At 35.8% G+C, this 27,369-nt stretch overlaps 1 protein-coding gene across 7 annotated transcripts in view; it reads right to left on the bottom strand.

The window, feature by feature from the left end:
* The window catches only part of LOC123319862 (potassium voltage-gated channel subfamily H member 6), a 186,666-nt gene that overhangs the window by 72,495 nt on the left and 86,802 nt on the right, over positions 1-27,369 (bottom strand). For 3 of the 7 annotated variants that reach the window (XM_044906868.1, XM_044906874.1, XM_044906871.1), the window contains exons 3-8: positions 19,611-19,760; positions 19,381-19,522; positions 14,346-14,576; positions 8,678-8,772; positions 6,482-6,633; positions 949-1,029 (exon numbers count right to left, since the gene is read on the bottom strand). In XM_044906868.1, coding sequence (XP_044762803.1) covers positions 949-1,029; positions 6,482-6,633; positions 8,678-8,772; positions 14,346-14,576; positions 19,381-19,522; positions 19,611-19,760 — 851 coding nt within the window. Of the gene's footprint in view, positions 1-948; positions 1,030-6,481; positions 6,634-8,677; positions 8,773-14,345; positions 14,577-15,464; positions 15,613-19,380; positions 19,523-19,610; positions 19,761-27,369 lie in introns of those variants that run through there. The other 4 variants (XM_044906870.1, XM_044906869.1, XM_044906873.1 and 1 more) reach the window with 4 other exon arrangements.

The raw sequence follows: 27,369 nt of genomic DNA, 5'->3' as shown, positions 1-27,369 counted from the left end.
GCTGTCAGAATGACATACTGCTTATGTCATTATGTCTTATGCCATTATGCGACGTATGAGATTGTGAACATTCTATATAATACGATGAAGCCAACGACATAATGATTATTGAACATTATTATCAGAATGCTTCAAGAAAGCAGTACATCCAAAATGTGTGGTGTTCTTTGTACCGTTTTCCTTCGAAGAATATAACTATCTGATGCACTTATGTAGTAAAATTCTCTCATGATCAAATTATTGTGTAGATTTTCTTTCTTTTCGTTGTCTGAGTCACTTTCCAGTACTGTGGGTAATTGATTGGACTATTTTTGATTGAGAATTATAGTTATAGCAATTTTAAAAAGTATCCAGGATACATTGCTCATATCAATATTGTTCCATTATTGGAATTATTGTCTTCTATCTCGGTTAGGCGGTCAGTTTTATTTAAACTTCTTTCATGTCGTGTAAACACATCGAATTGTGCAGGAAACCTGAATACCTCGAATAAGACGGTTCCTTTCCAAAAGCAGACCTTACTCGTCGATCATGGTGTGTGAACCTATGTTTACCACTTTCTTAGCGAAATTCACTCATGGTGTGTAGACCACTGGAATTTTGAATGAAACCCGAATATCCTGAAGAGTACTGAATCGCTTGGCCAATCAACATAGTTCAGTTGAGTTATTGTGTATATAATATTATTTTTTTCGGAATTAATTGGTTTCAATTATCTCTAATACCTTGGCTAACTCAAGGGAAGGGCAGACTCTTCGGAGCAAAAGTTGTGATTTTCAAATAATAAAAATGATATTTTTTGGTTTGATTATGATTACCTAATACCAAGTTTATAAATGATGTAATATCCAAAACGACTAAGAATTCGTATGGTAGGTACTGACTAAAAAGGGAGTAAGCTATCTTGAACTTGTTCTATTGATTGAAAAAAATTATGTTTTCACTCACCTGTGCCACTTTTTCTCCCATCTTCGGTGTGTGAATTCCACTTTGAAAGTATTTGGCTGAGCCATTGTCCTGGAAAGAAAACTAAAACAATTTCGCGTTAAAAGGTGTTCGTGTATATACAGAATTAGTGATTTACATGCACATTGATTGCGGAATTAAAGTGAACATGCTTAAGCTTGAAAAGAACCACAGAAGATTATAAAAAGATTCACATTTGTCTATTTTTGTTGAATATTGTTTGAACTTTCGGTAAGAGAATTAAGGTTTGTTTTTTCGAGAAGATATTAAAATTGAGTTTGGTTTGACCAATTGTTATTTGAGTCTTTTCATTCATTACTTCAGTTTTGTAGACGCATTGAAAAAGTATTTCAAATTATGTTACAGTAAATTTCATTTTGTTACCCAGCTATCCCTAAAAGTTTCTCTTCATTTCGATTTTCCTTGTACATGGTTGGAAAAATTCAATGGGATAGAATGGCAGCTCTATAACTGTAAGATTTTGGTAAAAAATAGATGGCGCGTTTCTGACCACGATTTTCAAAAGATGGGTATTGGCCAAAAACGCATACCTCTGTCTTCTCTTTTGCTTTCAAGTTATAAGTGAAAACTCATTTATCGGCTCTTTGAATTGATGCCTCTATTTCGTAAAGTTTCAGTGATATCGAAAAACAAATGTAACATTTTATAGAAACTTTTTTATGTAACATGCAATGGCATAGTCAAATATTTTCTTCAGTCTGTCAGTTTTAAAATATAAACGCCATGTTTTTTTACATATTGCACTCCCATAATTTGTTTCTGATTCAGAATATATAATATACATAGTGTCTCTAATTGTTTTTCCAATGAAAACAAACTCAAAAACTAGTTCAGTCACATTGACAGGTTTCATTCATTTATAACATAATAATGCTTATAGAAATTTATGCTTCTATGTTGTGTCAGGTTATGAGAGACTTTGATAAGCACATTCATTCCAAATATTTGAAAAGATGGAGAATTTTCCAATATGGAATGCATCACTTTCAGGAAATTTGGTTGACATGAATTCACATTAATTGGTTCCGAAACCTTTTCAACTAGTAGATAATCTATATACTAGTACCACAGATTTTTCAAACACCTTCACAAATAAAGACGACTGTAGTAGTACTTAGTATAGGTAAATATGAAGTAGTCATGGAAACTCTCGTTATATCCTCATTTTCCGAGCATGTTCTCGAATATCCGAAATAAAAATGATTTTCAAAGTCTCTCATAACCTGACACAACATAAGAAGCATAAAGTTTATTATCATATTATCAATGAAAATAACCTGCCAACTTGACCAAACTAGTTTTTGAGAAAAACAATAAGAGTTACTATCTGTATTACATGTTCTTAATCAGAAAAAAATATGGAACTGGAATATGTAAAAAAAAACATTGACTTTATATTTAAAAACAATAAAGTTACGTACTATATCACTAAAGTGGCGGATTGAAAAAATCTGTGACCACGCCTATGCATTCTACATAAAAAAGTGTCTGGCCAGTCCATGTATCAATGTTCCAAGCTAAAATGAGTATTTTGAAAAAACTTTTTTTAAATTTCATTTCATCCGACTAGAAATTGGCATCATGAGTGGCTTCAGTTATCGTTTATAAAACAATTCCGAACTATTAGAGGGTATAGCTTGTTGCAATATCAATAATTACCCTTTTTTTGGTGCAGCATTATAGTTGACCTAATTCTATTAATCATGCATGTCACGTTACTACAGGTGAGTATGTAGAGGGGTGAATTTATTTTGAATAATAATTTGCATAGTTGAAGATAGTGATCTAAGCAACACTGAGTAAGTTATGTCTACTTTTGGTTCGACCATGAATCGATTTTCTTGAGTAGACAATTTTTTAGATTCGGCATATTGGAAGGTATCTGTTTTATCTAACACCTTGAGAAAGGATCAATTCAATTCTTATCCTTAGAATGAGATGAAATTAATAGTCATATAAATAGTATTTATCCCAGTTAAAATAGAAGAATTTTTCAGAATACCTCTAATAATTCAAGATAGATTGGAAGTCTTATTATTCGGGCAACTTTTCAACATGTATCAAGTAGAAGAAATTGTTCATATAAGTGTTCAAATTGATAATAATTTATCTGAAATTCAATTAGTATCTATCAAATTTTTCTACTTTTCCAAATAAATCCTCAGTTTAGACTTCCTTGATGTCTGTACCCAACAAACAAAATATAGAGCAACTGTACGGATACTGCATCACAAAAGCCACCTGAATGCAGCACAGAACTTGCTGTACCGCAACAGCACAGTTTCTGTATTCATAATTCTGCATTTCCAAAATGCAATATTTGAAATGCATTGACTGTATAGGTTTTGTATTGATAATACTGCATTTTATAAATGCAGTTTTTGATATGCAGTGACTGCATAGCTTCTGCATTTATAATTCTGCATTTCCAGAATGTGATATTTGAGATACAGTTACTGTTTAGTTTCTGTATTGATAATACTGCATTTCAAAAATACAGTATTTGATATACAGTTTCGGTATTACTGAAGTATTCAATTGTTAAATAGAATTAATAGTTTTCCACGAATTTAGCACATATTAGAATGTCTATGGATTCTTGAAATGAGCTGAATGAATGAAAAACTCTATACACGTTGGAGAAACCATTTTGAAATCCAATGAATAATCTTTTAATATTGACAGACATGGCGGTATAATGAAAACATTATTTTCAGAGTCATTTACAGGGTTTTTGCATAAGTGATTGTAACATCGCTGTAGGCATTAATTCTTAAATTCCATTATATTTATTTCAAGAATTTTTAGTAAGAGGTACCACAAAATAATTTAAAGCCAACAGCGATGCTACAATAAGTATCTACATAACGATTAATAAGACAAAGGTAATCATGTTCACCAGCCAATGATTACCAACAAAAAAGAGCGAAGTGCAACATTATGATACATATTTATTTGCTTGACTAAACGAGAAAGCAGAAATATTATGCTACTAAAAAGAGGTGAAGAATAATAAGAAAAGCGTTATTATGCAGTGATCAAATGACTTGGTAAAATGAGAAATTGAGAGCTAGCAAAAACAGAAAAACATCAGGAAAAAGGGCATTTCTTATCGGAAATAGTGAGAGCTAGAGTGTATTCGACGAAAATATTCTAGATAAAGAGTACTTATTATGTCGGATGCAGACGTAGGCACCGCACCTTACAAAGTCCTTGTCGTTTGTTGGTCTGTACGTCATATTCATGACTATAGTTTGTGTTTCCAAGGAACCAGAAATTGTGTTTTCGAAGGAGCGACAAACAATAACACAGTCTTTCTAAAGTGTGTCGTGTCGGTGGCGTCTGGATCCGACATTATATGGACCCAATAATTCTTTGTTGTGTTTACTCTTCCCAAGTGACCAGTTAACTGATATGCTATGTTTTCCTGAGAGATCTAGGAACTTTGTTGTGTAAACTTTGTTTTTTTGTAACCACTCCAGATCTGACAAAATAGTTGAGACATGCACGTCTTATTATGTAAGAGATAATCTTTCAAGGTATAGGAAGTTGTCTGAATTTCACAGTTACAACACTAGAGGTGCAGAAACTCTTTCTTTTCCTCATCACAAAACTACAAAATTTTAAAAATCTCCTTTTATCAGGGTGTAGTTGTATACACACCGCATTTAAAAATTTATCGATTAAGAATTGTTATTATAGTGTTGAAGAATATCTTGGGGATAGTTTATTGTAACTGTATTGTTTGTCTGAATTTGTTGCCTTTTTTATTCACTGCTTTATTGCATTGTCCTATACATTTTCAATGTCTCAGCTGGATGAATAAATATTACTATTACTATTACCATATTTGGGAAATTTGTTCGATATTTGTGATGTATCATTTTGATTCTGAGATCATGTAGGGAACAAAGCGCGTAAACAACAAATATGTCGGATTAGGAGAAATGCAATTGTAAAAAGACTTTTGATCAGTGTAAATGTATTTTGCGTAAGTTTTACCAGTTATATGGAAAATGTTTCAATTGACATTCAGAAAAACTAAAGTGTTACGTTTATTATTTGTGTTATACAGAGTTTTTTCAGTGAAATAGTGAATTGTCGACAAGAACGTGCTGTAAAAATTGAACTGTGTAGGTCAATGAATCCTTGAGATTATACAATAAATCCTTTCTTGTTTTTCTATACTGGTTCTATTAAACTGAATGATCTCTGATTGATTTCATTCACAACATTATTATTGCCTTATTTCTATATTTCATTGAAGAACAGTTTTGAACACAGCAATTGGCATAATTCAATGTAATGGTGCTTCTACTTCGTTCCCAATTTTTTCTCCTTCTATTTTGTCATCTGAAATGCTCGGAAACATATATTCCGACTATATCTTCAATTCTTTTGCTACATTAAATCGGATTATGTTAAATTCATATTTGGAATGAACATAACAGTGGTCAGCGACATTTAATTTAGATAAAAGTGAAGTACTTTTGTGATATATCTACTTCATCCAATAAATAAACATAACATCAGTGATATTCAAATGAACGCCAAAAGTGCGGACATTTTGCGTCACTGGTTAGTCACAGTGAAGTTAACTGTGACCTTATATGTTATATAACAAGATCACAAATTACGTAAAATTTATGTTACTACTTCATAATTTTGTTTACTGGAAAGGTTGTTGAACATTTAAACCCAGTGCTTTAGACACCTCTATGCTCGTGCATAGAGATGTTCCTTTCGAACAATGATGAAAAAAGACACAATATTTGAGCATGAATAGATAATGAAGTAAGAATAGATAGTCAACAGATAATATCACGTAATTATTATGTTTCTGTTACAGTGTTTTCATCATTTGAAGGTCTCAGCGACAGATCTAATAAAGAACAAATATTTATATGATCTATATTCGAATTATTGATGATATATCTAGAAAGGATATGTTTTCCCCCTTCAAGACGGACAAAGGAGGGTAGATGTTATATTGATTTTCTATAATTGTGCTCTCAACATTATATTCGTCAGACAAAACAAGGAATATTGGATAAATTTCTGCTCTATAATTACTTTATAACATGGTCACCTGGGGTTGGTCCTGTGACCTTTTCCAATTTCACAATATGTGACGATCACGGGAAGAATATAAGAAGTATCATAAGAATGATTTACAGACACAAACTAACATAAATATTTCCAGACATTTTCAAGAAGCTGCAGATACATCTACAATGAACTTATTTTGGTGAAATTTTAGTTCAAACTCTTTTGTTTTGGTTCATTATTTGGATAGCTAGTTCTTTCTTCAATATTTCACGAAAAATCATCCATTTTTCCTGACCTTACATAGAATGCTATTGGTGTAACTGCCCTAACATCCTCATAATCTGAGAATCGATGAAGTACAAACGTGGTTAGTGGTGTTGCCATCGAAAACACACGGAGACCACACACATAAATGGATATAAAATGGAAGAACCTGATAACGTACTTGATGACGAACCTTTTGCCTGGAAGAGTCCGTGTTCGGATTACTCAGGCTAGGACTTTTGCGATCGTGGCTCTGTTGTGCGGTTTTGTATTTTTGAAGGTCAGATTCTGATGATACATTGGGAAATTGTTTGGTGAGTTGCGGCTTATTGGCTGAAAAGAAGAGAATTTGTTGAGAATATTTTCTTGAAATCGATAAGAGGATAGTGATGAGTTTAGACTAAAGACTATTTTAACATAAAAAGCTTGAAACATGCAGTGAATGTTAAAATATGCAATTCCCGCAAACAAAGACTATCTACAAGTTATTTTCTATCTCTGGTTATCACAAAAATGTTCCATATTTTAGGTACCAGGTCCGACAAAAGAATTTTGCAATTAGCTATCGATACTCGATACATCTAGTACATTCACTTTTGCAAAAGCAGTCGGTTGAAATAATTTTTTCAGTCCTCTAGTGTTTGTAGCATTATATATGCTCTCGAAAATTAGTATTTTTTGCACAGTAAATTGTATGTAGATTAAAACAATTTATTTCGTTTATAAAAGGGCAATGTAATGAAAAGTCGAATATAAACTCTCTCACTTTTCATACTCTTCTTAGTTTCTTTATATTATATTAATTTCTTTTATCTCTCATTTCTCTGCCAACTACTGAATATTTCCTGACTATAGCAGGACAACATCTGCCGGGTTATCGAGTTCAGAATATTTTTCACTTAATAAAGTTTTCATCCTCATTAAATTTTATGGTGTTTCTCTACGGATTGAAATACCATTTTCCTTTTTCTTCAATTTATCTGTATTTCACTTGGGAAAAACGATATCTCACATCTTGAATTTACAGAAAAATCTTGATGTGCTCTTTTCAAATACAGGTTTTTATTATTAAAATAATTATTTCTTTTCATGAAAGATTTTACCGTTGCAAAGATATTTTGAATAAATATTTATTCAAAAAAAATTCAAAAACTTCTAGGTACTACCATATGGTAGTACCTCCCAACAAACACAATATACAGCAACTGTACAAATACTGCACTGCAAGTACCATCAGAATGCAGCACAGAGATTGCTGTACTGAAACTGCACAGTTTCGGTATTGATAATTCTGCATTTTCAAAATGCAGTTTTTGATGTACAGTAACTGCACAGTTTCTGTATTGATCATTCTGCATTTTCAAAATGCATTTTTGGATGTACTGTAACAGCACAGTTTCTGTATTGATAATTCTGCATTTTCAAAATGCAGTTTTTGATGTACAGTGACTGCATAATTTCTGTATTGATTATTCTGCATTTTCAAAACGCAGTTTTTGATGTATAGTGTATAGTATAGTTTGAGTACAGTGACTACTGTATATAAAATATAGCTTGCTGTACAGTTTTTGCACAGTGACCAAACTGCATATAAAATACAGCTAGTTGTACAGTTTTTGCACTTAACTGCTGCATTTGAAGTGTAGCTAGCTGTACAGTGATTGCAATACCATCGCTGTTTTTAAAGTGCAGCTGTGGCTGTATATCAACTGCAGTTTGTACTGTACATTAACTGCACAGTCCACCGGAACATATACGGTCCTTTTTGGTGCAGTTACTGCATTACCGTCACTGCAGTCAAGTGAAGCAACGATGTGCAGTTTTTGTACAGTGACTGGATTTCAGTGTTTGCTGGGCTAGAAGTTTGTTTTGTTCAATTCTGTTTCTTTTTTGGCAATAATAACTTATGATAATTATAGAGGTTTTTTCAATTCGATTTAATTTCATCTCACAAATAAAAAGAACAATCAGTTTTGGCAAAAGTGCTTAGTGCTTAATGCTTAGTTAGTAGACGAAAAATCGAATTATTTTCAAAAAGTGCATAATAATTGCCAGCTGTTCAGTGCTCGATACTTGGGAGCATTACTTTTAAGTACTTCTTCAGTACTCGGAACATCTTTTAAATAAAGTTCTGTAGATTTCTCTACTTCAAAAACATGCATTTAATAGCAAAATGGAAAAGATCTCGTCCTACCATACCCTTGAAGAGTAGTAGTATAGGTTTCTGTAGATATCAACGTTTCTATCGATTTTCCGCACGTTTCCTACGCTAAATGGAAAACATAGTGTATGTTTTCCGCTAATTCGTTAGGTGGCGCTACTAGGATTTCTGAAGGGATGATCTAGGGGTTGTGAGGACATTGACTTATACACTTACAAATGCTAACAGAGGGGTATCCAGTTCTAAAGCACTGCCTTCTAGCTATGGCATCTAGACTCGTTGCATGCGACACCCTGTTTTGAGGTGGGTTCCTAGAAAAAACTAATGGATTAGAAAATCGGAATAGACGGATCCGGTGAAATGTTTTTCATTCATTCATATTGCCGAGTTCTCTGTAAGATGGGGTTCTTGTTGACAAAAGAGGATCGAGCGACAGCTGTGCTCGACGTTTTATATCTTGTTTGTTATTCTGCTCTTTCGCTTTAGAAAATGTTATGAAAACAGGAAGAAAAGACTAGGAGGATTATATTGGAAAAATTTATTCTGTGGTGAATCAGTGTTGCATTTCATTTATATATACAGATACCTCTTCTTTGAGTCAGACCACTGAATAATTTCCTAATATTCAGGAGATATACAGGACTGTGGAATAAAATTGGTATTTCTTCAACCAATAACTCAACATGAAAACGCTGCAATCCATCAATTTTTTTCGTCATGTTCTGGCAATTAAATTGAGTGTTAGCTGCACCCCCCTCTAAGGGTTTGGAGAAACATATTGAATTTTATAGTCAAAAATAAATACAGTCGTAACTCAATTAACGTGTTTCAGCGTCTAAGCTTCAAGTTGTTGGTTGAGAAAGTATTCACCTTATTTTTTTCAAAAGTTTTTATTTGATAACCTCAAAATGAAAAAATTGAATAAGAATATAGGATTCCATTTTCCGGGAGATTTTCAACGAGCTCATATGTTTCCATTAAAAGCGAAAGTTGGATGGGATTGCCGCTAAGGAGTTGAAGAGGAACATTCGATTATATTTCAAGAAAATGAGTGTAGGTAATTAAAAATCAATTGAAGAGTTTCAGCTTCTCCCTTTTAAGTTACCTATTCGTTGGAGAAATATTAATTTTATTCTAGCCTTATGCCAACACTGTATACGAATATTTCACAATGCATCGACTTTTACCTACCATAATTTCCATTTTGATTAAGTCACCTGCCAAAGTACTGCATATTGATTCGTTTCGAAATCAGCATTTTTTTTTTTGGTCATGGCATCACTTGGGCCTTTTCTTAGTTGGTTGTCAGTTGTGTGCTTGGCAAAAAGTTACTATTCAAAAAATTTTTAGGTAGTTCTTGAATTCAACTTCTGATTTCAGAATTTTTCTATAAACTCATCGTACGGCAACCTATTCACGAAATAAATTATCATTTAGTAATTCAAATCATTAATTCTGTTCATTTCGAGCGAGTGTCTTGAAACCTGCGACAGAAATATAAGTTTTCTGAACTAGGAAGTAGGCCAATTGATGAGAAAATAACAGTTTTGTTTTGTGATTCGGAATGTGTGCAATAAGACTCATTTCCAATTTTACATTATTGACGAAAATATTGCTTCCACTGCATCCAACTCACAGAGAACTTGGCAAAAAATATCCAACTAGTGGTATTCATTTAAAAAAAAACAGATTATTTTTCATTTACGGCGTTAACTGCTCCTTCGTTTCATTTGTGACCATTATTGTTATCATAACTAAGAACACCAACAAAATCAATATGAATAAGAGTAATGAATATAATAAAAAGATCTTCATTAAAAAAACTGAATAATCAAAACTTTCATCATAGCAGCAAACATAAGAGAATTGAAATAATTCTGTTATAAAGGAGATTTCTGTCATAGTATTTTATTTATCCTAGTTATGGCTCCAAATGTGCAGTTCATTATCATTTGTTTTTCTATATATGGTAATAATCTGCCGTTACAAATTTCTCTTGAGTTGTTATTTACTGAAGAGAAAAAGGTATAGAACATTACATTTTTTTTTATTGTATACAACTTCAGTTGTAGTGACAAGATCGAAGTTACTTGAAAAAAAAAGTTGTATGTAGAAAATTGAGGCAGTTTCATGTAAGTGATTATATTGACAAAGTGCTATTATTGTTACCTATTTCGCTCCATTTTTATGAAGATTGTTGGAGAAGGAAGATTGTGATTGAGATTTGTGAATAATTTGGACGAATTTTTATGGTGAGATCCTGAACTTACACTTTATTTTTACTTATACACCATGTCCTAAGTATTTTTCTGTCAGTTGGAATCGAAATGAGTAATTTCATAAAATCGTTCGAGTTACTGAAGAATGAGAAAAATTCTGCTTTCTGCAATCTCTTCTTCTTCTTCTTCAATCTCAAGTTTGAATTTTCATTTTCACGTAAAAATCGAACAGGCCAATATTTTAACCGAAACCATATGGTTGAGTCAGTCATCAGGAGATGAGTTTTTTCCCATTGTTTCGCGATAATTCAGATAACAAATGATCTAGGGACCTATTAGGATCTATTTCAGTAATCATTATTATTTATTTGAATGACTTTGTCATTTTGAAAGTTTTGTATAGGTAATTTTTTGTGAAACTTTTATTCTGAGCAGTTCTTTCTTCTGTTTACAAAAAAAACCTCACTTTTAAATTCACCCTGTATAGATTACGATATGGCTCTACTGCATCAAGCACTGATCGTTTCGCGCCGAGTATAATTCTGCATTCCATCGGAGATCAAAACAAACTCGCACATTATAAATGACTGAAGCAAGTTTCCTAAACTTAACAAATAGCCTTTCACACTCGACTAAACACAAACTCGAGTTGGGACAGACAGCTCGAAATTATACTTGTTTTCGGTACGAAATCGTTGGGGAAAGTTTGGGTTTCCAGTATGCCATTTGTATTAACCAGAAATTTCTTTGGCAAAATGAGGATGCTCCGGTATTCCGTGGTAATAATAGGTTTCCACATCTTTCAAGCTGAGCCAGATTAATTAATATATTCAGGAAATTGGAAAATTTGAATTGAAACGTGAGGAGTAGAATAAGAAGAACTTCACCAAGAAGTGATAATCTCTTTAAATTATTTCCTCCTTCAGATTAGGTATTTGTTTGTGATCAAAACTCATCCTGAGGGAATAAGTTCAAGAACTTGAGATGTAGCTTTGGATACTTGACGAAAAGTTAAGCTAGCGAAATTCTTGCTTATAAAAAAACGTATCTTTCAAACAAATAGTGACAGTGGTTTGAATGATGTTTAAAATATGAATTATGTAAGTTTGTTCAGACTTTATTCTTCACTTCAACTCTTTATTCTTCAAGTCCTTCAAACGACACCTTCAATTTCGAGTCATCATGATGATAATAATCATCATTCAAACTCAAGGAAGGTGCGGAAATCGAAGATTTGAACTAAAGAGATACGAACAAGTATCTAGGAATCAAACAGTTTAGACTCAAGAAGGATCAATTAGACCCAAATAACGAGAGAATTGACGGAGGAGTCAACCAAGAAGGATAGTCTAAACAGCAGGAACCTGACCAAAGCAATTGATACCTACGCTTGCTCAGCTCTGAGCTACTCATTCGGTATCATTTCTTGTACCACCACCAATTTAACAGCCTTACAGAGAAAAATAAGAACAATGCTGACAAAACATCATAAACGTCACCCTGAAAGCTCAGTCGAATCAGAAACTGATTGGCAAACCTTTAAAGGGAAAACGAGGTCAACCATGATTACGTCGACATATCTGCGTCGAACTACTGGTTGACTTCCGGCAAGTTGTTTCCCGATTTAGGGGGCTTTATCATTGCCACCCAACAAGGAACTATATGACATATATCGTCAACGATACCTCAGTGGCGGGCGATAGAAAACCTCAATGTCGTTATGGCTATGCGACACATAGAACCATCCAGCACATCCCCAGGGGATGCCAGAAGTTCACAGGTATAGAGTACAAGAATATAATTACATGATACTTTTGGGAATATTTTATGTCATACTAGAATTGGCAATTCTGCAACTTCCCTGAGCTCAAAAATGCCAATGCAGCCACCATGCGCCACCAATGCACCATATGCTATTACAGCAAATTGTGGAATACACTGCGCAAAAGAATTAACGCACGTTCTGAAAATCTGAATTTTAATGAAGGTTAACTCTACATTGACTTTATAACTTATTCTTTATGTTCTCTCGGGAAGGTTTCGAACGAAACAAGACACATTAAATGGAAGAAAAATTCAGGATTTCACCGAATCTTATGTGAAAGAAGAGAAATGAAAAATTTTTAAAATACTGAAATGCTGATAGGTGATTTAGTACTTGGTATTTCCACCCCTTGCGTTAATTACAGCTCGGCAACGACGGTTCATACTCAAAATGAGTAATCTTAAAATGTTCTGATCTAATCCTTCCCAGATGTCCCCGAGTTGGATTCCTAAGTCATTAAGAGTAGCTGGATGATTTTCTGAACTTCTCAGCTCTCTATTGAGGTTGTCGCAAACCTGCTCAATCGGATTGAGATCTGGACTTCTTGCTGGCCATTCCATTCGAGAGACTTCAACTCCTTCAAGGTACTCTTGAACGATGCGCGCACTATGGGGTCTGGCATTATCGTCCATAAAAATGAAATTTTCACCAATGTATGGGGCAAATGGCACTACATGCTCTTCAAGAATGTTCCTTATATACTTATCAGCATTCATAGCTCCATTATCAACGACCACTAGTTCTGTGCGAGCAGTCAAAGATATTCCACCCTATACCATAATCGATCCTCCCCCGAAACCAGTAGTATTCAGGAAATTGCAGTGAGCATATCTTTCATGTGGACGTCTGTATACAAGGGAACGTCGATCACAATGGTAGAGGCAGAATCTAGACTCATATGTGAAGAGAACTCTTTCCCAATGGATATGCTCTCTCGCAAAATCCAAACGCGCCCTTCGATGGGCTGGGGTAAGAGCTGGGCCTCTTGCCGCGAGACGAGGCCTTAAATCATATTCTCTGAGGCGATTTCTTATTGTCTGAGTGCTAATTTGGACCTCATGAGTTTGCTCAAGCTGAATTTGAAGGAGTCGAGCGGTTGCAAACCGTTGTCTCAACGAAGAAACTCTCAAGTAACGTTCTTGAATGGCAGTTGTTACCCGTGGTCTACCCTGTCCTGGTCTTCGGACATTCATACCTGTCTCCCTGAATCGCTGCAACATCCTGGACACACTTGTATGGGAAACTTCAAACCATTCTGCAATTCTTGGGTATGTCCACCCTTCTTCTCGCAAAACTACCGCTTGGGCACATTCCTCTTGGGTCAAATTGCGTGTTTCGCGTTGCATAGCGATCGAGTGTAGAAAATCAAACGAAAGAAAAACTATTGATCACTAGAATTGATCGAGAACAACTGATTTTAGAATGGAGCCAATACATTCAAAATCTGATAATATCATCTTTTTTTATTCCTGCTGGGAAAAAACATCTGTATTGAAGAAAACCGTTGAAAGTGGATAACATATGCATGCATAATTCTGATAAAAATAATTATCATTGAGAACACCTTCAGTTGTAGAATGAATTTGAGATTTCCATAATAAAGAAAATCTCTTCTTTTTTTTATGTAATTGAATCAAAGTTGATTAATTTTTATGAGGGTCCTCCGGACAAAAATCCTTCGATGAAACAATATTGAGTTCAATCCGTTGCGACCCTCTCTCCTCCTCTATGCCTACGCATTCGCGTCATTAAACTCGCATTCTTCCGATCATAAATTTTTGTCGCGCTGCAGCGTCGCTTTAACGGATGTTGCCCCCTCTTTTTGTCATTTTACACTCACCTATTATTTGTTAAGTGGTGCTTAATCCTGTCTATACACTCCCCCTGTTCGAAGGAGGCCTGATGGCTGGTGGGAGCGCTATGGGAGATGGTCAGAGCGGTGTACTCTTTCATTTGTGGAAATCCCCCAGGTATGGGTACCGCTGTGGTGTGGCCAACGGCTGATGGTACCTCTGTCTTGGGCACCCAAGTTGTTTCCAGAATAGGGGTTGGTGAGTTTGACGTCAGCGGACTGCGAAAAAATGAAAAATAGAGTGGAATCCCAAAATTGAGATAATTGTTGTTGATACTGGGATTTCGATTTTTAGTCCTGGTCTCCGGCACCAAACTATCACCAGATTGATTCAGCCGTATTACTTACGAATTTCGATTTTTTTCATGGAAAAAGAATAAAGATTGCAGATATAGTGAGAACTCCATCTTATTGAACATTAATTTATCCGAAATTGGTGTATAATTTTTTTTGGAGTTGCATTTCCTCCATTTGTCATTCAGTTGTCGTTTTCAAGTGAGTTATTTGTTCTTATAATGATATTTATTTGATTGATGATTCAAGCAGCAAGAATAAGGACTTAGCGCAGTTATAAGCTATCGGAATACCAGACATAATTCCATTAAAAACCTTAGTCATCCATATCTGCCTCACATATAAGTAAATACAGCAAAAAACAATAACAACAGCTTCGAATATTATTCGAGTGAAAGACAGGGTGTGAGAAAATTTTGGTACCTACTAGGGAGAATCAGGATAATATAAATATAAAATATATTTTATGTAAATGGGGCTTCATCGAAATAAGTATTCTGAGATTGAGTGCATAATTCACATATTTTCACGTTGCTAAAGACCTGATCACTTGAAATTTCATTGAATCGTATTGGACTTTGGAGGTTGATTTATGCCATCAAGCATACTTTCTGTATGCGAGGAAAAAATAGCAATGTGAAACATCATTTATATTGTGCAAGTTGCCCCGAATTTTATACGAAAGAGACAGGAAGAAAACAGGAAAAGCTCCTTTAAGATGTGCTAGGAGTGTTGATTAGAGTGAAGGAAAGAAACAGCTTGAATTTTCTTACAAAAATAAAACTGCATAATAATCAAATCTTGAAATCGAACCTCATGATGTCATCCAAACTTGAAGAAAAACTCCTCTTTCTACCTCGCTTATGGAATAATCTCATTTCCATCATATACGCGTAACCGAACGAACGTGAATTTGAATAACTCAATCATGCAATGAGAGCAATTACTAAAGAGCAGGTTGATGCCTCTCAAAACACCTCGCATGGTCCAAATATTTACACTGAACTCATTCCTATTTTTAACGAAAATCCGTTGTTGTTGACAAAAATGAAATAATCGAGTTTTACGATATCGCGCCTCTATAAATTTAATTGTAAAACAATAGTAGGCCGAGTGCCCGATTCAACTTATGATGCATCCAGGCCCGTCCTCCTCTATTTTCAATACTAAGAGTCATTGAATGAATTTTTGAGTATGGTCCATTCACTTCTGAAATGCAGCCACTTGACCATGAAATAATTTTTACATAAATCCAAATATAAGAAATGAAGTGTCTTGCCCTTTGTACCCCCCTCTCGACACAACATCGACAGTGGCATGTACCTAGATTTCAAAGGAATGCCGGAACTTTATTGCTTTATTAGAGAGAATATGCAGAACCCTCGATTCAATGTTACTTTTTAGTGACAGCTGAATTTTGCTTTAGGTCTGGTTGCATTTCGTGTGACCGACAATTTACGTTATTGTGAAGAGGACAACATTATTTCTTTCATTTTCACTTGCAAGAACGAATTTCCTTTCTGCTTTTCATTTAAGCGTGACTACCGTTTAATCCGCCACTGTACTAAAGTGAATTTCAGGATTTCACTCACAATAGAATTTTTGATTTTTTCCAAACTTTAATATTACCTTGTCTATTTCCAGACATTTGAAGTATTCATTATGTTTTTATTAAACATTTCGAAACTTATCGTATGGTTTTATAAATGTGATTCAATATTTTCAAATGTTTCAATATTTCAATTATCACTTTCTTCTTTTTGTTTGCTCCTCGAAATATGAAACTGTTTTCTCGAATTAATTTTTGTGAATTTCGAGTAGTTGAACATAATTTCGTTTCCTCACAATAACATGCAGAACCATTATACCCGTTCGCGAATATAGATTTTTTATTTTGTGGAAAATAAGATAGAAGGTTCTCGTAATTCCAGGTAAAAACCTAAGCGATACTCAATGCGTTTTAGCAAAATTTTCTATCGCTACTCTCCGACTAAATAACGTTATGCTAAAGGTTTATATTCAATATTACTTTGTTCGCTCTTGGGGGAATTTGAAAATTCTTACAAATTCCCCAGTGTCTTCTCGATCATTGCCAAAGTTTCGTGAAATTATGGGGTAGTCTAGTGATTGGTCGAACGAAGTGTTAATATCAAAATATTTTTTATTAACTTTATTCGTAAACATTAATCTCCTGTACTTTCCATGGAAATGACATAATAAGGAGTATTTTCAATATGTTTATAAAAACGTTACTTATATAACATATTTTTGAATTCATTTATTTGCCGTAGTAAATCAGTGAGAAATTCATAATTACTGATACCTTTATGTAGAACAGTCAAAAAGGGCAGAATTGAAATCTCATCACCTCATATTTTTGTAGTGTATGTGTCAAATTTATAAAGCCCACCGACTGACTTTAAAAAAGTGAATAAACTAAAAATAGAGCGATGTGTGTAAGTGTGATGAAAGGGAATGAAGGCAAACATCGAGAGTGAATCGATCGGCGATTAAAATCGGAAAACTTGAATATTGTAAACGAGAGATTGGGTTTCGGTATGCTTGTAGAAGGATTAGATATCTAAGGGGGTTTGGGGAAGTTGATTGGAGGAAGTGGAGATGAACGATGTTTACTGATGTTCAACGCTACGGAGCTGTCTCTGATCAAACAAACTAGGCGCCTGTTAAGTCGTCCCTCAATGAATTTTGATGACTTATTACCTACTCCAGCTGAAGGCTGATGATGATACAGAATATCCCTAGGTGCATTTAGTTCGTTCTCATGTATATCAATATAAATTCACAACTTGATAGATCAAATGAAGGGTGGGTGTCAAGCCCATTCTGAGTTTAAGTTGATTAATTAATATGTAAATATTCTTCATCCATTATCTTTAAAGGTAGCAATAAGAAAATTATTCATTCACAATTTTGAAATTTGACCATTTCTTTCATTGTAATAATGTATGATTATCCGTTGAAATCCTCGACCCACTCAGATATTAGTTCAACATTTGGTGAATGGAAATTTTAATTTTAAGGTCACAGAATGAAGCAAAAGAAGGAAAAAGGATCGTTTTGCATTCGAAGTCATTTTCTTTTCTCTAAAAGCAAAAAGACCGTTGGATTCACAAATTTCCTTGCATAGAATATTCGAGAACGACGCAACTTTAAGGTCTAAGTTGTATAGCAATATGCAACAACTTGTGGTTAATCTAATATAATTTTAAGAATAAAATGATAGCGGCTACTACTTGAGACAGGACAAGTATTGAGTCGCAGGAATTGAAATAACAACCTGATCGATAAGAGTTGAAAGTAATAAATTTTTTCATATCACTCATTGATGTCAATTAATATACTCCTTCGAGTCCGTATTCATTCATTCATTGCTGTATCCCGTTACCGGGAATAAATCTACAAAAAGACATAAAAAAAGAACAGACTTATAATTTCTTAGGGCTAATTGCGACTGTGTGCCCTCTTGTGACTGAAGAGACCCAATCGTGACATACAGATCCTTCCACTCTCCGGGCATAGATAGTCAACAACCAGATCTGGCCGCCGCTGTATTCTTCTCGAGTCTCCATTATAACTGTGCACCATAGACCTCCACTGTGACCCGTCTAACGCTAGTTGTTCGCAGTTATGATTGGCATTAATTGATTTTAGGGATTGATGAAGTGTATCCTTAAACCGCTTATACTGGCCTCCTGGTTTCCGGGCTCCCTCTGTCAATTCGCCATACAGAGCAATTTTGGGGAGTCTTGTGTCTTGCATCCTCAGAATGCGGCCGCTCCATCTGAGTCGGGCCTTCGTTACTTGAGTCTCAATTGTTGTACAACTCGCGCGTTGCAAGACTTCTGCATTCGAAACTTTGTGGAACCATCTGATGTGCATTATCTGTCTTAGAACGTTGTTGCGTTTGTTCAAGCTGTTTAATATGTCGCCTGTAGGGCGTCCAGCTTTCGCTTCCGTAAAGAAGCGTTGGGAGGACGATAGCTATGTAAACAGCTGTCTTGGTTGAGTCGGCATACGAAAAAGTCGGGGGAAATAAAGAATCTTTTAGAGTCAATCAGTCAGTCAGTAACTAGTATATAGAGATTATGAGGACTTAGAATGAGGAGGTTTTCACGAAGTAAGAAGAAAAACGATAAGTAGATTAGAAGATTTTATTGATGAACATTATCGTTTATTGTTCTGCGCTCCTTGCATTTGTTTCAAGCATTTGAAGATTTAAGCTGGTTGTCATCGACCAAATGAGTGTATGTAGAGAAGTTTTATTTTTTTGTATAGATTTATTTGTTGATTTCAATCAAGAGTTTCATTCAAATTCCTTAAAGAAAAATATGGAATATAACATCAAAGACCTGTCCTTCACGCGACGGGCCGAATCCACATTTTTCCATTTTGGAGGGCGTTCAATTTTTGTGTTTTACATCTTAAAAAATAGTCTCCCCTTTCAGTGGTAAGCCGCTTTTCCATTGATCAAGACACGGGGTATATCATTACATTTTCTTCACTATAATGACCTTTAAGTTGGCACTTTGAATAATTATGTGTGGCTTGTTCGATTAGCTTAGATAATATTCGTTGGTAATATCAACGATGGCTGTTGTAATGCGTCAAAACGCAAACATTAATTTATCTCAATTAAATCGATAAAATTTCGGACTTATCGATTCAGGTTTATTGATTTCAGTCATAAAATACAAATAATTACACTCACCATTGCTCCAATCTGTCCGCTTCCTCTTCGGCAGTGGTAACGTCACTCGGTGGCGTCAAATAACCGGCCAATCGAAAACCTCTTCCTCGCAAGTTCGAACCTAACCTCAAACTCTGCCTGAAGGAAGCCCGCGCCCTATCAACTGAAAAATGGTAAGATTCGTAACATATGGAGTATACCAGCAAATATATAGCGTGGTATTTCAGCGAGGTTGTCTCAAGAGTACCTACACTTGCTAAATCTGGATTTTCCTACAGGACTGTTTTCAAGGGAACCAGCTGGATGGGCTGTCAGGTCTTCGAAATTGACAATTATCAAGCTGATGTCATCAACCTCGCTTCTTATCGGAGCTATGACTTCAGAGCATAGGAACTTTGAACCTGGAAATGAAAAAGTTCTTGACTTTGATACTAGAGGGTACTGGAGGTATATCATGAATAAAAATGGAATATGTCCGAATATTTTCAATACAGATAGGTAAATAGGCGTATAGTTTTATAAAAAAACCCCATATTTTAATCTCATAGGTAGAGTTTCAGTACTATTTGAACGTTAGCAGAAGAATATTGATGATGGAAAAAGCTCACTATCGAAGGATATCTATATCTATATCTGTCCCTAAATCGCGGTGTAGTTCACGTGATGTATTAATGGTAGGTTCCATGCTGAATCACTGTTTTGAATCGATGTTATATTTCACGTAGAGCATGCCATCAAGTTTTGTTCTATTCGTTGTTGGATACGCTGACTAACGTGGAATACGCAAAGTCATTCAAAATCAAGGATGGAAAATAAGCAGCGTAGAGACAAGATGCCTATTCGTGGCAAAGTCATACAATATTCGTTTTTCAATTTCCTAGATCCAGTTCAACTATCACCCTACAATCCTCGAAATATAGTATAAGTTACTATAACAAGGTTCTCAGCTGCTTAGCGTGTCAGCAATAACTACTGAAAGTCAAAATCCGAGTTCACAAACTTATGTCAGTATCTTGAAATAGGATACACAGAAGTCACTAATGCACAATCATAAAATCAACCAATTGAAAGGAATAAAATCTGGTATCAGTCAAATAAACGTACGGTTCAATAGATGGTAATATCAAACAGTCCCCTACACGCAGTTAAAAGATTCTTCCAGTATTAAGTATGTACAGATAGCAGTGAAAAGTAGTTATTTCACAGAGTGAATTGAACGGAAAGAAAAAGGAATCTGATTTCGAACGCTCCTCGGATGTTCCTGACTCATTCGCCAGCCAGAACCAAGACTTTCAGTTATCGGATAATGGGGACGGAATAGGGTCTCAAAAGTTACAGGTTTAGAGGGCGGAAGAAGGTACAACGGTAGGATTCAGTTCTCCGCTATGTTTTCGTCTTCCCAGGGGCTTTCGCACGCCAGTCGAGCTACTTCCGGTAGGGTTAAAATCTGGACAGTTTTTCTTTCTCTTTTTCTTCTTCTCAGGGGCTTTCACACCATCAGTCAAACTACTTCTGAAAGAGTGAGAACTCGGACAGGATGGGGTTCGCTTAATCTAAAGTTCAAATTCAACAGTACGGGTGGCGCCACACCTCTAAGCTCACACCACTCAGTAAGAACTCTATTGACTTCGCTCAAACTGCTGAGGTTGTTTACTACTTAAAAATCAAGAATGAATGAAAAGGGCAAGGAAAGATCTTTTTTTATAATCTTTTTGAAGGTAGAGGAAAAGGGATGTTTCCCATCTGCTAGAAATGGTAAAATTCGCGGTGGTGAAAATATATATTTTTCAACGTGGTTTCCTCGGAGAAACTTATCTCGAGCGTCAGCTATTCTTTTCAACAGGAAGAATAGCAAACCTACCAGAGTAGCTGCTAGTCGGAAACAGAGTTCGCTGTTATCTAGGGTGGTAGCGATAACGAAGCAGTCAAAATCAAATTGTGTACAAGTTTATTCACACCTTCGGAAACTGACCATACAAACAACGGAAACATGTGCAGGTATGAAACATGAGCGAATCGATCAGCAAACATACATTCTGGAAATTCGATCCGATCACGAGCACTCTACAAAGTCTACACCGGGTACAGTGAAAAATCAAAGGTTGCTCAATAAAATGCGCCAACCAGAACTGACGGAATGGATACTAAGGATGACCTCGCGAAGTGAAATGACTTGCTATACGGTATCGGGATGTAATTAATTGTATTTCTCCAGAAATGAAAGAAACACAACCAGGGCGGATCTACTCAAGACTTTCATTCGCTACCCCAAGGGCTACGCTCCATGACTGATAGCGAAGAAAAGGTCTATTTTGAGCAAAACTTGATTTCACTGATAACGAGCGGTATCTCTTATTCTCTACTCCATGGGCTTACGCATCATGACTGATAGAAAAGAAGAGGTTTCTATTTCAACACTTATGACGCGGGAACGCGAACAGGGGGGTTGACGGGACTTCCTCTGCACTACCCCAAGGGCTTACGCACCATGACTGATAGCGGAGGGAAAAGTCAGACTCGCGAAACAGGACTAAGTACGGCAAAGATAACAGAAAGCGATACAGTACAGCAGTGTCAAAGAAGTAACCGGTGTAGGTCTAATAAAGAAACTGAACGGTATAGGCAGGGACCTACCTGCAAATCCCCCCCCCCACACGTTAAAAATCTGAAAATTCCAGAATGCGACAAGAGTGAAAAACTTCGTCAGCTCCGGTTTATCGCATATCAACATCAGAAAAACGTCGAAATGTTCAACGGCATGCAAGAAAAACAACGTTAAACACAGATAAACGGTTTTTTACATTTACTCTGCCTATCGGAATGAATGCACAGAATATTTGAGAATTAAATAATTTCAAAGGCGGAAATGTGAAATGAAAGGAATGCACTAAAATGAACTCCAATTTTCTCAGAAAACTGGGGTTCATTACAATTTTCTGCTGCTTATCGGTACTGAATTCATTATGTTTTTACACAGTGCTGCATCGTTTTTGAAATAAAAAAGGTAAAAACGGTCCGCAATGTTAACGGTTTCTTTTCATTTCAGAATCTCGAATCAGAATTGATCGCCCTTAAATCAAAATGAAGACATGTTTTGAATAAAAAACAAACTTCATCACAAAGCATTTGGATATTCCATCATAAATGTCAATTTGCTAATTTCTAGAAAAATCTGTTTTTCTTCAAGTCATAAAAATTTATGTAGCCGGAATTGATCGTAGTATTCTTACAAAAAAAAAACAGTAGTTAGAAATGGCAAAAAGACTTCATGAAATTTGCAGTTTGAATTCGTAGAAAGACTCATATTATATCTTCAGTAGATGTAGTGACACCTAGTGGCCTTACTCGAAAAAAGTGGAATAATGCCCTGCATCACCAACTATTCGATATTCTTCAAAGTTTTTCATTATAACTGAGCTGTAGACAAATCCAACAAACCGAATTTCACAACAAGCATGCCAGTCCGTCTGTTATAAATTATGTAACTAAAGAAATGATGATTACCTTTTATAAAATCAAGATGTACATGTGAAAAACGTTACCCTTTTTTAAGCACAGTCTGGTGGGGAGTGTCCAAAAAGTCGCAGACGTTTTTTTATATCGGTTTACGGTGTATAATCAGATAAGAATCCTGGAATAAGTAGAATATGGGGCAAAATGTTCCAATTTGTCAACCAAATAGAGCTTTTAGGTATCTAAACAACATTTATGATAACTCACTGCCTAATTTCACTCTGCACTATACACCAAAAAATTATCGGAAGGGGTCAGTTCAAGAACGTTGAGGAAAATTAATGTTTCTCTTCTACGCTACCGATCATAAGATAATCCAGTTGAGTTCTCTTCACGACGTGGAAAGAAAAATGGAAAAATTCAGTGCCAAGGGAAAAGCCGAGATGTCAATTTCTGATTAAGAAAGTTTGCTCAACAAATTACGTTATAATTCTTCCCACTTCCGCGCCCAACCAACCGAAAGGCAGGGGATAAAAATGAACGAAATGAAGGAGAAGGAAATGAAGAGGATTGATTGAGCACTTCTCATTGATAATAATCATTTTATCGCTGGTAATCTCTCTTTCATCACCCCGAGAATAATATGCTGTAATCAACTTCACATCGGATTGGAGGGAAGTAGTCACTATAGTGGATCAGAAAGTAGAAAAGATCTAGTTCTTCGAACACTTATACTCAGTGACTTTTGAAGTGCTCCAGAAGTAAGAGTTGCTTCAACCTGTGTTCAGTTTCGAAGTATGTACGTACTGGATGTTTTCAAAGGTGAGACTTTCTTTTGACAGATGGTAGAAGCCATAAAAAAATCATTTCACCAAAAATTTTCTTTATAAAATATTCAAAATGGCTGAATTCAAAAATCAAATTGAAAAATGTAATCCTACACCCTCGGTGTAGCACTTCCTATGTCACTCAGTATATTTATTTTATCCCCCAATAACATTTCCTACCATAGGGCTAGTAATGGTCAATTAGATCCGAGTTAAACTTCGATCATTTCACCTAAATCTTCCGGTTGGCCAATCCCAGCATCGATTAAACGATTACGTGTTTCCACTTCGCTAAATCGACTTCCCAACCCCCCTCGTGAATGTTTCATGTTCACACCGACCCCCTAATTTCATCGCAGTGTATGTGCGGAATTCAAAACAGAAAATCTCAGGAGGTCTGGCATCGTCGCAACTAGACGCTCCGGGGTTGCAACTAGATGTATTTACGACTGACGGAACCCTTTAAAAGTAACGAAAAACGGGGTGGAAACGGGCTGGCGGGTGCAAGGATTTCCGAGATCTGGCAATTGGATTGGCAACGCTCTTGTTTCGTTGGAACGGGTTCATAAGTTTTATTAATTTATTGGCGCGTCTGATGCCCCTCGGATCTGCAAGGGAATTGGCCTCATTTATTATTCGTATCTTCTGGGAACTTGCGTGAAGCACTGAACACACGAAGTCCACTAGATTAGTAGGTGAAAGAATTGTTGGAAAGATTCAAAAAATTGCTATCGAGGATAGTGCGTGCTCTTAGGGGCCCCAATGGTTTGTTTGGTGTTGGTATAAGCCTCACGCTTCCTTTGCACAGCAATCAATTGAAGGCCCATATTACTGTAAACTTTTGAATGAAAATTTCAAGACCAACCCAAGAGAGTTTCACTCAAGAGAGAATTCATGATGTCTGAAGCAAGGCGCCCAAACACGCGGTTTATGCTGAGACCGTCCACACTTTCAATAGCTAATTTGATGGCTGGATGTCCTTCTACCTGAAGAAAAATCAACAAGGGTGGAGGCTCATCATTAAATCGCGAATCAAGGTGGCTTCTTATTCAGGGCTGGGGACAGGGCCTGGTAAAAGCTCAGAATATCCCACATATTCATATAGATCGAAGTTACTATTTCATTGCCCAATTTTGGAATAATTTCAATTCACTGAAAGCACGCTGTTTCTCACAGATACCACCGAACCAACGAATCATAGTCATAGAGTGCCACGGAATAGGTTATGTCAAATGCCCGCCAACAATCGGATCAAGGATCACAAGCACATCGGTCCAAAGTCGACGCCGATCATGGAGCGTAACGCAGACTAGGGATCATGGATCGGAGATAACCCAACTTGTGTCTTCAACGGAACTCTAATTTTTCCCAAGGGAGAGGGATGTAACGATACTTGATTGTTTTATAAAAAAATCAGGCCTCGCTTTAAGTGTCCGTTTCCCTGAATTTTCCAGTTGAAGCAATGCAACAACATCTGATGAAAATTTCAGTTTTAATTTAGATATTCCGTTTCATTTCAGGAATATTTTTCAGAATCCTGATTAATAAATTCAAATTTCGTAAACCAACGATTATCTAGTTCAAGGTCCTCATCATCAGATGTATTAGCGTATGAAATACAAGAGTCACTCTCCCTTATTTCCGAGATGCTTTGTACTTTTTTGAACCTTTGTATATTTTTTTATATTTATTTCTATTACTCAATTCTCTTTTTTGAAGAAAACTATTATTTAAGCTCAGTGTTGGAAACTTGGACCACTGATTATGTCTCCCGACCATAGCATGAGTCAAGTCTCCCACACACCTTTTAGTCTATTCAACAGATGTTTTCTTGATACTTTCAGAGCTATTATTGAAGGCTCATCGTTTGTAAAACAATATTAATCAATGAAACCAATAAAACTGAATAACACCACGTACCTATTAAACTTTTTAGACAATGTAACAAACAAAAATTACTGAATTTCTTACTTCCTAACAAAAAAATCACGTTCAACCCTCTCACTCTCGAACTGTTCTGATGGCGGCCAGAATGGAGCCGCCACTAGTTGTGCCTTGTTACGAGTATGTCGCTATTTATGATACCGGTAGCGCTAAATTTGAATTGAAATATTTGAAGTGGTTCAAGTCTCCTACCTGAGCAATTCTCCCGAACTCCATCTACTAGCACTATGTTTTCTTGCTGGACAAAGAAATCGAAATATTGTTTGTCCATAGACCTATCGTAACAGAGACTACCCATGAGAGTTAGAAGTCGGTTGTTTGGAGAGTTTTTGGGTAAACTGTCAAATCCTTAATATGAGTGGTTTTCGCAACTCATTCATATGTTTCGCGAGAAAAAAAGATCGTTTTTTAGAACTTTTAGAACAAATGAAATGCCTTGAACTTCTATATTAGACCCAGGAAGTTCAAGCGAAAAAGTTAGGTAAAAAATTTATTTCTGACAAGCTTGCTTCCGAACGGTAAATAGTTTTTTCCTAAATTATATTAAACTACAAATAGAACAGCTAGTCGAGTTCTATTCAAGAATGAATGTGACCCACACATAAGGCCTTCCATCTCTAGTATATACAACCGTACGATCTTCCCAAGAGCCACTAACATTTAACATTCGAGTTCAACATTGAACCTTGCTCAACTTTGTCGAAATTGTACGGAATTGACAGAGTTGATTTCAAACTTGAACTCAGCTTGAACTTGAACGGTGCAACTGGGCCTAAGTTGGGAGGCGACACCCGAGGGCCGTAGGCCCGAGCCCGGTCGAAGGGCCAACCATCCGAGGGCCATAGGCCCGAGTCGGGACAAAAAATAGATTGACATTTTTAATGGTGTCATAGAATAGATTTAGTTTGGGCTCAGTACCGAAATTTCCCTCTATATATAAATAAGTTCATGTTTGTCTTCAAATTGCCATATGTAGAGTGAAACAAAAGTAATCAAAGCAACAGAGTAGTACTGACCCAATTTTCTACATTCTTCGTCCACTTTCAAACCAATACAACATTGTTGCGTCCATAATTATAAACCAGGAACTTCGTACTCAAAAGTTTCCTTGACTTACTTTCACGCATATCCAAAGAAACAATAACCCATTTTATCCTTTCAGAAATCCAATAATACAAATGTATTCATACGTATAATAACAATGTTGCGTGAAATGTCGTTATTATAGTCTCCGCAAGTTAATGACATTTTTCGTGCTGTTCGAAGCTACGATGTTGGAAGTAAGACAATAAACAAGAAGAAAGGATAGATTGCCAAGACACCCTAGTTTTTTAATGGCCACACTGCAATGCGTCTGAATCTTGAATGGGGTCTCTCTTGGCGTTGGCATAAACTGTGTTTCCACATTTCACGAAAGGTTAGAAGGAATATGGGATATCGATCTATTTATTTATTGAAACAGTTTGTATATTCGTGAATGATTCAATCCTTCGAAGGATTATGCGGTGTTTTCATTTCGACGTTTTTAAATTTGAACAGCTTATGGGATGAACAGTATCCTAAACCTGGAAAAGGATATGAGGATTGATTTTTCGACGATACGGAGATAACTTTCTTTTTGAAAATACTTGAAAAAGTCATCGAGCGACATTTTTTTTTTGTGTAGCAGGGGGAAAATCTGCAAAACAGAAGAACACACCCTCTGCTGAGGGGGAGCAGTGTGGGGATTCTCACTCTCTGAGCTCGAGACCCACTAAAAACCCTTAACTGCTTCTTCATAGGTTCC

This window comes from Coccinella septempunctata, chromosome 9 (genome assembly GCF_907165205.1).
Source record: "Coccinella septempunctata chromosome 9, icCocSept1.1, whole genome shotgun sequence".
Classification (NCBI taxonomy): Eukaryota; Metazoa; Arthropoda; class Insecta; order Coleoptera; family Coccinellidae; genus Coccinella; species Coccinella septempunctata.
This window is presented reverse-complemented; position numbering and strand designations above follow the sequence as displayed.